This window comes from Ictalurus furcatus, chromosome 25, assembly GCF_023375685.1.
Source record: "Ictalurus furcatus strain D&B chromosome 25, Billie_1.0, whole genome shotgun sequence".
Classification (NCBI taxonomy): domain Eukaryota; kingdom Metazoa; phylum Chordata; class Actinopteri; order Siluriformes; family Ictaluridae; genus Ictalurus; species Ictalurus furcatus.
The window spans coordinates 2,640,001-2,652,041 of NC_071279.1; the positions used below are offsets into that span (position 1 = coordinate 2,640,001).

Below are 12,041 nucleotides of genomic sequence, written 5' to 3' on the forward strand. Positions count from 1 at the left end.
TGTGAACCCCACTGATCGTTGCCACCAATACCAAGCTTATTACTTTCACTACGCTTCTGAGTAGTCATGCATTTCCCGTTATTTTTGTAAACAACTCTATTACATCTTCAACTTCATCCTCCTCTTGGTAATCCAAGTTAAACACGTCTTATTACTATTAAATCTTGTTATTTAATAACTACTCTGGATTCTTCTTTAACTACAATTGGAACCACTTGGTACGAAAATGAGGAAAGTCTGGACGCCTAAGTCTTTATTTTAAAGGTTAAGGTACTTAAATAAAATACTTCTCTGGTGTATAAAACCCCAATCAGGATTGTTTGACTCAGTGTTCTTCCATTTAAAGAAAGACATCCTCTTATAACATTGTGTCTCTAAACCTGCCATTGCATCTTTCTCCTATTGTGATTCTGGCCTGATTAGTGAGTCATCTCCAATCTGGCATCACTTGCCTTCTCACCTCTGAGCAACTGTTTGGTCAATTCCAACGTCTTTATGGAATGACTAACATTTTGGTGCAAAACATCTGTGATAATCTTTGTGCATACAGTTTAGTGGTTTTACCACAATACATCCCGAATGGAGTTAAAACAGACATGAGTTGCCACCATTTCAATCTGAACAGCTTTATATTTTATCCCCAACCACCTCTCGATCACCGACCCATGTGTATATTCAGAAAGATATGGGCTGAAAGACATCATTGTAAAGTGACAAAGTTACAATGTTTCAAATTGATAGCCACTTAATTGGGCATAGTTTAGCACGTTCGCCTCACACCTCCAGGGTCGGGGGTTCGATTCCCACCGTGGCCCTGTGTGTGTGGAGTTTGCGTGTTCTCCCCGTGCTGTGGGGGTTTCCTCCGGGTACTCCGGTTTCCTCCCCCAGTCCAAAGACATGCATGGTAGGCTGATTGGCATGTCCAAAGTGTCCGTAGTGTGTGTATGTGTGTGTGATTGTGCCCTGTGATAGACTGGCACCCTGTCCAGGGTGTACCCCGCCTTGTGCCCGATGCTCCCTGGGATAGGCTCCAGGTTTCCCCGTGACCCTGAAAAGGATAAAGTGGTATAGAAGATGGATGGATGGATGGATGGATGGAGTTTCTATAAAAAAAAATAAAAGTGAGATTTGGAAAGAAACAATAACAGTTTGAGACATCAGTCTGAGACGTGCTACATTAAGATAATTTCTTCTTCTTGCTCGGTCTCTGCTGGATGCATCTATCTACATAATAAACTTCTCGCTGCTGGAGCTGATGACTGAAGCCTATTATCTCAGCCCCCTCCAGTCGATATGTATCATTATGATCATCACATCACAAAATGCTACTTCATACGTTAGATTATTGTACCTCATTTTTACGTTCCAGTGACATTAATAAATCTTTTCTTTTTTTTTTTTTGCAAAAGGTCAAAGTTCTGTAAGTGAGACTACACAAATACATTAATGAGGATAATAAATGAGTGAAGCTGGTGGTACAGTGCTCATGTGGGCTTTTAGCCACACAGTGTGGTTGAACGGGGTCTGCGTCTGGTTGACCTGTTTTTCAGTGTGAGGTTGCTGGTAGTCTGATGAATATGGCTGGCTTAAACACATGTGGAAAGGTGAAATTAATTGGACTGCAGAAGGAATTTGAAAAAGTCTTATAACGACAGTTCTGGGATCAACTTATTAGAACATTTCATGCTTGAGAACAGATAGATATTTTAATTGAGTTTGTAAAAACTATTCGAAAGGAACACGATGTGAACAAAATTCCTACGTACCTAATTATAGAAAAAAAAAAAAAAGCGTGAAGATCAGACTCCAGATCTAGAGCGCTGTATTTTTCATGCTTCAGTGACATGTAACGTTGCATTGAACCAGTATAGAGACCCGTTCAGTGAAATTTACACCCCTTAAATAGAGTATATTTTTGTTCGGTGGTCTGATCTCTTGCTCCATTTGCATAGTCAAATAGAAAATACAAATAGAAAAAGCAAGTTGGTTTGGTTCGATATTGATCTATTCATTCCTTGCTATGCGATAGCAAAAGCAAGAGCAATAACAAGATAAAAGCCTGATAAATCATAGAAAGGAAGAGGTCATAGAAAGATTTGCCATGACCAAAATGTATTAAATGTCACAGAAATAAGCGCTGTTCGTGCTGTGAAGCCATATGGCTCGGAGAAAATGTGTGCAGAAATGAAAATCTCCGCGTGAAATCACTCCAAATTAATGTGGTGCGCTCACGCAATCTGCACAACCTTCGACAAGGTTCCGTAGTTAAGATATTCTTGTGAGCTACTGTATGGTGTGCTGTGCTATGAAATGCCGTAAGCTGAGTAAGAGGACGAGAAAGAACCAGACGTACGAGGGAGGAGAGCTTGGGGAGAATACAGTAGACGACTGTGCAGTCTTGACCTATTAGGGATGCAGTTTTAAGTCACGACCAGAGTACTTGCTGTTTCTAAGGCTGAAAATTGATTTCTGAAGCTTTGTTTCTCAACTGAATTCCATCCCGAACCCAGCCTCAGCCTTGATGTGACTTCGTGTCTATGTTATTTAGAAAGCAAAGTTCCACTAGAGACAGAGTAAAAGCGAATGAAAGGTAGGGAGATAGGAAAGGGAGATGAACAGAGAGTGTAACTGAGGGAGTGAGTGAATAATTCAGCCATTCGACTTTAAAATTGATGAGTCCTTGAGTTATATTCTCGGTGCCTCTGCAGTTGTGTGGATCCTCAAATCTTAATATGAACGGGGGTTTTTTTTTTTTGACAAATCATTTCTGAAGGAATAACGTCTCGCTTTATACCATAAATAACACCATATTAATCATATAAACAGTATCAACATTAATTATACACAGTATGTTCCTTTGAGCATTTGGATAACGAATAATGCAGCTGGAAATAAGCTGTAAAAAAAATTACATAAATAAAAAATCACATCCAGGGTGTACCCCATCTTGTGCCCGATGCTCCCTGGGATAGGCTCCAGGTTTCCCCGTGACCCTGAAGGAAGGATAAGCGGTATAGAAGATGGATGGATGGATGGAAAAATCACATAATACAGAAAACTGTAGTCATCAATCAGGAAACTTCTATGTCATCTCTGCCTGTCAATTATTTGGCACAGGTAGCCCATACAAGGGTAGTCTATAAATGAACAGGAAGTACTATCCATCCATCCATCCATCCATCTATAATCTGATTTATTTTCTGTACCGCTTATCCTACACAGGGTCACGGGGAAGCCTGGATCCTGTTCCAGGGAACTCAGGGAGCATCGCAGGGCACAATCGCACACACATTCACCCACTATGGACAATTTGGAAATGCCAATCAGCCTACAACACATGTCTTTGGACTGTTGGAGGAAACTGGAGTAGCTGGAGGAAACCCCCAAAGCACAGGGCAAAGATGCAAACTCCACACACGCAGAGTGGAGGCAGGATCTCAACCCTCAACCCTGTGCTTCAGGGGGTTGACTAAGCCCCTAGGCTAACCACTAAGCCACTGTTCCCTCCAGGAAGTACTAGTAAAAGGAATTTCGTTTTAATTCACTGAGCCAGTTCTTTCAAACTCTCCATTTTAACAAATAAATCATCTGGCAACCCTAAATCTGACGTATATATATATATTTACATATGCAAACCGTCCACTTTAATAGGAACACCTGTACATCTGCTTATTTATGCAGTTATCCATGCAGCCAATCATATGGTAGCAGTACAATGCAACCATAGTACAATGCAATGTGACTTTAACCATGGTATGATTGAATACAGTGAGTATTTCAGAAACTAAACTGTGGATCTCCTGGGAGTTTCACACACAGCATACTCTAGAGTTTACACAAAATGCACAAAACAGAAAAATAAATAAATCAATCAATTACCAAAAAAAATAAATAAATAACCAACAACAATAAAATCTAAAAATTATTCATAAAAAAACAAACAAAACAAAAACAAACACTGAGTGAGTGACAGTTCTGTGGGTAGAAATGCCTTGGTGATAAAAGAGGTCAGAAGAAAATGCCCAGATTGGTTCGAGCTGCCAAAGAAGGATTAGAGTAACTCAAATAATCACTCTTTACACCTGTGATGAGCAGAAAAGCATCTCAGCATGCACAAACAATCGACCTTGAGGTGAATGGGCTACAACAAGAACAAGAATGTAAGGATATCATGGGCACAGGCTCATTGAAACTGAACAGTTACAAAGATTAGAAGTTAGTAAGAATCAATAATGTTGCTTAACAGTAGCTTTGATTATGAACTCTTAATAATGAACTAAACTAAATGTATTATTATGTTTTTAAATAAAAATTTAAATTGTAAAAAAAACCCCACAACATTTACATCATTTTTTTGGTCAAGTTAATAAATAGAATTTATTAGCTGGACTGTCGCTTTGGCATCTGAACAGTAGAATTAAAAACATGAAAAAAACATTATTCCTGTTTTCAGGCATAAACATAATAACAACTTTGTTTGACGTTATTGTTATTAGTTTCATTAGTGCTATATTCTTAATGAGCAGCTGAACATGAAGATACTCTAGGTTGCGGCAAATCGGAGACTAACGCGGTTCATCTCCATAGCAGCAAAACCACCATTAATGAACTTGGAAATGTTAGTCTCCTGAACGGTGAACACTCATGGGAAATGCAAATCAAGGTTATAGTGGTCTGGGCTTCCAGAGAGCAGGGTTCAGTGGAACTGAAAAAGCCATAAAAATAAACACGCTATATGGCCAAAAGTTTGTGGACACCTGACCATCACACCTATATGAGCTTGTCGGACATCCTGTTTCACAAATATTGGTGTTAATATGGAGTTGGACCTCACTTTGCAGTTATAACAGCTTCCAGTGTTCTGGGAAGGCTTTCTACAAGATCTGTGGGAATTCTGGCCTATTCAGTCAAATAACGTAATAATCCCCAAGAAGGCATGGTTTACAGCTTTTATAAAACGGTTACTACATACACCTCGCAAGGTTAAACACAATAAACAAATAAACAAATAAATAAAATGAACACACAGCAACAAAAAATGCAATCATTTATCGATAACAAATAATCATTCCTCAACTACGCAGTGTAGTTCTTCAGCAACATTTAGCAGAATGGTTGCCAAGCAACACACAGACAGCAACACAGTGTAGTTATAAACACTTTATACTCCAGTCCAGTAGGTGGCATCAATGCGTCTTTCAGATTTTCAGCTCGATATCGGCCGCGTTTATTGAAAGTGGAAAGGCTTCAACATATGTCTGAGTAACAGTAAGAGGATGCGTAAAGTGGTATTATTAGCCTAACAAATGCAAAAGGCGGCGCTGCGATTTCTCTCTCATTAATTTCAGCATCTTCCTCCTCTATCCCCTCCATCGCTTTCCGCCTCTCATCCATGCTGAGCCCACCCAGTAAATCAAAATTCACAACAAAATCTGACATTTTGAAACAATTTATTTAGTGCAGTAATATTGATGTAATGAGGTCTCAGGTGTGTGTTTAAAGAGTAATTTAGAACGGCTTCGAATGTGGCTCAGAAAATCATAATCAAGGACCGGAAGTATCCGTTTTATAAAGAGTATTTGCGAGGCACTGATGTTGGACAACATCAGTGCCTCGCAAACATCCGTGATGTTGGACACGGAGACCTGGCTTGCAATCGACGTTCCAATTCATCACGGAGGTGTTCGGTGAGGTCAGGGCTCTGTGCAGGACATTGGAGACCCTCCACACCAAACATGTCAAGCCATTTGTCTAAAATGTCTTTGCATGCTGTAGCATTAACATTACTCTTCACTGGAACTAAGAAAAACAGCCCCAGACCATGATCCCGCCTCCAGCAAACTTTACTATTGGCACTGTCCCCTCTAAAAGTATTGGAAACGCAAGGCCAATTATTTTGTTTATGCCATACAGTACACTTAAAACATCTGGGTTCGAGAATTCATCAAGAGATGAATATGATTCTATAGATCAGAATTTGAGCTTTCATTTCCTGATATTTGCATCAAGATGTGTTAAACATCTTAGGACATGGCAACTTTGCTGGCAGACTAGCCAATTTTTAGGTGAGCAAAAGTATTGGAACAGACACTCTTAAAGTAAATAACACTTAACGTTTGGTTAAAGGTAAATCCCTTGTTTCAGATTTCATTGGCTCCACTCTAGGAGTTCGCGTGGTCTACTGCTTCATGGCTGAGCTATTATTGCTCCTAGATGCTTCTATTTTCCAAGTTATATACTCTGGAAATTTCTGATGTTCATGGCTGTTGTTCTTAAAAAAAAAATATATATATATATTTCGTATGAACAACTGAAATTCCCTGACCTCATATTAAGAGCGTAATTAGCACAAGAACACAAGAGATTTGTACATTTGTGTGTTGCTGAGACCGAGACGCATAGCTTTTCAAATCCACCCTCACATTACTCTTTTTACTGTTTCTCTGGTTCCTAGTTACTAGACTGTGACCAAAAAAAAAACAAAACAAAAAAAACAGCATTGAGGCTTGTCATGAAGTCTTTACTTATTTCCCTTAAGGACCACTTCTTCACAAACATAGCAAACACAGGACTGTAGGATGGTGACCAAGAGAAATCAGCAGACAGCGTTTTGCGCTCGATTTCCCAGATATTCCCTCTTGTTGTGCCACCATCTATGCTTAAGGAGCAAAATTAGGCCGAATAGATTTCAGTCTAGCAATAAAATTTACACTAGGAATGCAAATAATGTGTTTTTGTTTTTTTTTATTGTGGTGAACTCATTATTTGGGAATATTCTAAACTGGATTTCAGAGTAGTATTTTTGAAAGAATTTGATAAATGTAGCCATATTACTGTAACAGTAGTGCGTCCCGGTGTACTCATTGATTACAAATCAGGTCTGACAGTAGCAGAACTTGTGGCAATGGAACCACAGGCTCAGAAAGGAAAATGGGGTTTACAGTGCTTACAGAAGCATTGGGTTGAATTCACAGTCAAAATGACAGCTTGCTTTAATTGTGTGTGTGTTCGGTATGAGAGGCATGTGGTTGACTGGATGTACGACTCAGATTATCGTTGTGGCTCTTGAACCATCATCAGTGATGTCCAAAGATGCTTCAATAATCAGTGAAACGTACTACGTAGTGATCCTATTGGAAATTTCTTGCCTTTCCCATGTTTTACTCTTCAAGCGTTGGTCATATTATTATTGTCGCAAAATCTTATACATTACCGTAGTATATTGACGATACTTTTTCTTTGCATATTGATTCTCCAACTGAGCATATATATGCTATATTCATCTATGTTCACCTCTGTCATATATTTCCCCCCAACACGTTGTAAAAGCACTGTAACAAAACCTGCCATCTCATATTATACACATTGCTGGAGTGTCCTGTTCTTTCACAGTGACCTTGAATGGTGATTCTGTCATGCAGTTTAGTGCTGGAAGGCCCGGCGCTCCTCATTATCACGGTGTAAAATGACACGTCTGACAACCCTTACAGGTCTTGGCTGCGTGGATGTGTAGGACAGATGGGAGCTCCAGGTCTACGAAACAGGAGGAGGCTGATAGATCATTTCACTGACAGGTGGTCCAGAACGACACGAATTAAGTTCCGCAGAGTTCGAGATTGCCTTTGAAAGTTTCAGGAGTATCAATCAGTGGCTGTGTAGTGTTTTGTCAGTTCTCCAATCCTATCCACTACAGAAATGAATATCATGCAATTTCATGCCTCTGTCTGGCTTTTCTACATCTTCGGCTTTATCAGAAACAGATATAGAGAAGCGTATATAGTTTTGTTATACTTCTCGATATTTCTCACGCCACAGACTTGCGTTAGGGATTATACTGTAATGAATGAAAGGAATAATGTAAGGAATGAAACACTTGGAGGCATGCCGTTTTAGGAAAATAGTCATTGACATATCACACCACCCCGAGTCGATGATTTTCAAATACGGCACATCCTGAAATGTTTTGTTCTCCCATATACCACTGCATTTTGCTAGTGAACATCCGTTCCTCAACAAAAAACTGTTCCCGTCGTCCTGTTAGTTACTGCCGTCACGTTATACCATTGACTCTGGCATATGATGAACAATAAGTGTTGAGAAATTAAGCCTTCTGTTCATTCATTCATTCAATCATTCACCTCCAGTAACTGCTTACTGGATTGATCCAGAGACCCTGAAGGAATGTATTTAATTGATTATTTCTGATGCATTTTTTTTTTTCTTCTTCAGGCATTTCGATGGCCAGTTGCCAGTAAAGTGGATGGTACTGAGATGTTGGAGATCCATATATACAACTACAGCAAAGTCTTCACTAACAGGTGTGCAAATCTTAATAAAAATAAAGTGTTTTGTACAGAAATATTCCTCAGAAACACTCTAGAATATATCTACATAATGTAAACCATGCAGTTACAATAAAACCGCTGGCCCCGATTGATCACAGAACCACACATACAGGTTTATTTGATCCTACAAGCATTTAATACATCCCATGGTTCTATATTCTTATAAACTCGCACACACCGAAGTAAATATTTTCAACATAAGCAAAAGAAAACAAACAAAAAAAAAAACAACGTGAAGCTAATACCACTTGCATCAGTTGTAGCCTCTGAAAACTGCTTTGCTGTACTAGTTTCTCATGCAACAAATAATACAGGAAGGGTGCATTATGAAGCAAAGGCCAGATTATGCGTTTTTTTTTTTTTTGTGCTCGTTTTTGTTTGTTTTTAGAAAGCTCGCCGTAAAGATTGAAACCAGAAGTGTGAGCTGGGACTGGAAACCTGGAGGTTGTCAGATACGGGGCTCAAATAAAGGCCAGGTTCATTAACATAAACATGTGCTGGTCCTAAGTAGCCGTCTGCTCCGAATCGTGGGGGTTACTAGATTGTATTCTGTATATTTTGTGAAATAGAACAGGTACAAACAAAAACAATAACCCTATGTCTCCATTGTTTCCTGTGGTATAGATTTAAGAAAGAAAAAAACAAAAACAAAAACAAAAAAACAAAATGAGTTTTGACTTTGCTGATTTTAAATCTGAATGCAGATACAGATACAAATATTTGGATAAATATAAACAGACAGTTGCATTGCTTTACACGCCGGGTGGGTGGGTGGGTGGGTGGGGGCGATGGGTATGGGGGGAGGTCAAGGGAAGGCTTTTTGAGGTTTTTAATGCTATGACAATTTCCCCCACAGCTTGAATTACAAACTGCTCCTTTAAGGTTAAATAGCAATGTTTGCATGTGTGCATGTGTCAAATCGTGTAAAATGCTTTTGTAGTTTTTGTTCAATATGCAGAGTCGAATTTTCTACTGCTGTAGTGGGTGTGTGTTTTTCCTCATGCTATTAACCTTTCCTGCAGTCATGCGGTGCAACCTTTTTTCCACAGGCTTGATGGTTGTTACTTTTAGGTTCTTATCATTTAGCCACAGCCCTGTGAGTACCTGCTAAATCCTGTATCCTGACAAGGCGTGACACATCTGTGCCCCGCGCTTGAGATGTTTTGTGTGTGTGTGTGTGTGTGTGAGAAAGAGAGAGAGAGAGAGAGAGAGCATGCTCTGTCGTTCCTGGCCCCCTGCTGGGATGAGTCACTGCCACTGCCATGAGCAGCTTGTTTATAGATTTTCTGCCTCTTTTGCCTCAGTCTTGAGTTGAAGTCCATTACATATACCTGCTTACATAACATTGTAAAGACAAGGCCGTGATAAACAACATAGATAACGGTACAAATTTCAGCCTTCCTAAATGAGCATGTCACTTGCCTGTCTAATGACTTATTAACACCGTTTGGGTATCTCATCTGTGACCACACGACACCTTCGTTTTTACGTTACTGTGGTAGAGGAGGTCTGCTGCATGTGCAGAGCATATGGGTGAAATAATTACAATTCTTCATTTAGAATAATAATAATCTTACTGAATTAACATGCCAGTGCAATATATGCGAGTCCCCTAACTCATTAGATATCTAGCGGTATGCCTGAAGATGAGCGAGGGGAGTGAGCATTTGCAGGAAAGCTGTGGCCAATTTTTGAGAGAGTGTTTTGAGAGGAAAGAATAGTCACTGTGGGAAAAAGCATACTCATTTAAAAAAAAAAAAAAAAAGTATAAAAATGATCAAGGAAAAAAAAAAAAGTCTCAAAATTAGTACATTAGTAGGATTAGATTAATAACAGGCAAGAAATTCATTGTGTGTTACTTGTGGACAATCAATTTTCCTGAAATTATTTTATAGTTGTTGTTGTTGTTTTTCATTTTGAGCAAAATCATAGTTTGTTGTTATTTTTTAACTTAAGCTACAGGCATCATATATACTAACCCAACCCTAAAGGTACTGAGAACCCTAAAGGTACCCTGGGTGAATAACATCAAATTTGAAGACACTGCAATAATTACAGAAACAAGTTCATTAAACCCCAACATGACAAGACAGTCCCTAGCTCTATATCTCCATTAAACAGTTCCAGAATGATTATGTTTTTAACATTAATTTCCTAGCACGTACACAGCTTCGTATTTGGACACAATATGACTGTAGTCGATAGTTCAGAAACAGCCAGGTGGTGGCGCTGTAGTTGTCTCCTCACCTTCAGAGCAGTCACTGTGAACAAAGAACAGTGACGCTGAACCACTGCACAACAGGTCTGACAGATCAGAAAAGATGAGCAAACACAATGCATCAATATTAATCAAGAGCAACCTCAAAGAGTCTGCTTTGGAACGGTTTCAGCATTCGTTTAGCGCTCCGGATTCTCTTATATCTAATCTTGATTCCAGTATTAATCCCAGAAATCATATGCAGTTCACTCCAAAATATATCGAGGAAACAAAGAGAGCAGAAATCAAACTGCTCAACAGCAGCAAGAATCAGAAAGCCGGATTGGAAATCAGGCAAAGAAATACAGAGATGAACTGCAAGGGTCGAGGCACATCGAGGCAATAATAATGAACGCGACTGAGAGCTTACACAGTATAGACGCTGGAAAGGCAACAGAGGTATTGCAATCATCCCACAGTTTAAATACGTCTGATTTATATAGTGATTGATCAGCGTTCAGGCGAGTGTAGCCTTTGCTTGTGGAAAGGGAGATGTCTTGAGTCCATGTTACACGTGACATTTTCTGAGCATGGTACACAGGACGACATAAACTGGGGCCTCCATGGATCTTTGTCCAGCACATCCCACATGGATTGAGATCTGGGGAATTTGGAGGCCAAGTCAACACCTTGATCTCTTTGTTATGTTCCCTCAAACCATCCTGAACATTTTTTTTTGCAGAGGTAGGGCGCACTGTCTTGCTGAAAGAGTCCACTGCCATTATTAATGTTGGGGTGAAGGGGTGTACTTGGTCTGTAAGAACGTTTACGTAGATGGTACGTGTCAAATAACATTCACATGAATGCCAGGAGCCAAGGTTTCTCAGTAGAACGTTGCCCAGAGCGTCACACTGCCTCCGCTGGCTTGCCTTCTTCCCATAGTGCATCCTGGTGGCATGTCTTCCACAGGTAAGCGACGCACACGCACCCGGCCATCCACGTGTAAAAGAAAACGGGATTCATCAGACCAGGGCAGCTTCTTCCATTGCTCCACGGTCCAGTTCTGATGCTCACGTGCCCATTTGTAGGAGTTTTTATTGGTGAACAGGGGTCAGCTTGGGTACTCTGACCCATGGCTATGCAGCCTTTCTATCATGGCCAGTATTAACTACTACTGATGAGTAAAACATTTTCATTTGATGTGGTTATATTTTGTTTTTGCTTTTAACGAGCACAGACCAGACATCTGAACAGACATCAGTTTTGAATTTGAATCGGAGAATAAACACATACTTCCCTACTGATTCATCTTTAAACATTATTTATGGTGTGGTTTTTTGTTTGTTTTTTTTTTAAACAAGCCATAATGTCACAAACAAAATCAAAATGACATCTCCATGAAAGTCTGTAAAAATCTGGTTTGGTTTGATCTGCTGAAATGTTTTGAGACTGTGGTCCACCAGTTGACAATCCTGAGTCAACACCGTTGTCTCTTAGGG

At 39.7% G+C, this 12,041-nt stretch overlaps 1 protein-coding gene across 2 annotated transcripts in view; it reads left to right on the forward strand.

The window, feature by feature from the left end:
- otofa (otoferlin a) overlaps window positions 1-12,041 on the forward strand; it is a 64,666-nt gene that overhangs the window by 9,754 nt on the left and 42,871 nt on the right. For both annotated transcript variants that reach the window (XM_053613573.1, XM_053613572.1), the window contains exon 3: window positions 8,230-8,318. In XM_053613573.1, coding sequence (XP_053469548.1) covers window positions 8,230-8,318 — 89 coding nt within the window. The remainder of the gene's footprint in view (window positions 1-8,229; window positions 8,319-12,041) is intronic.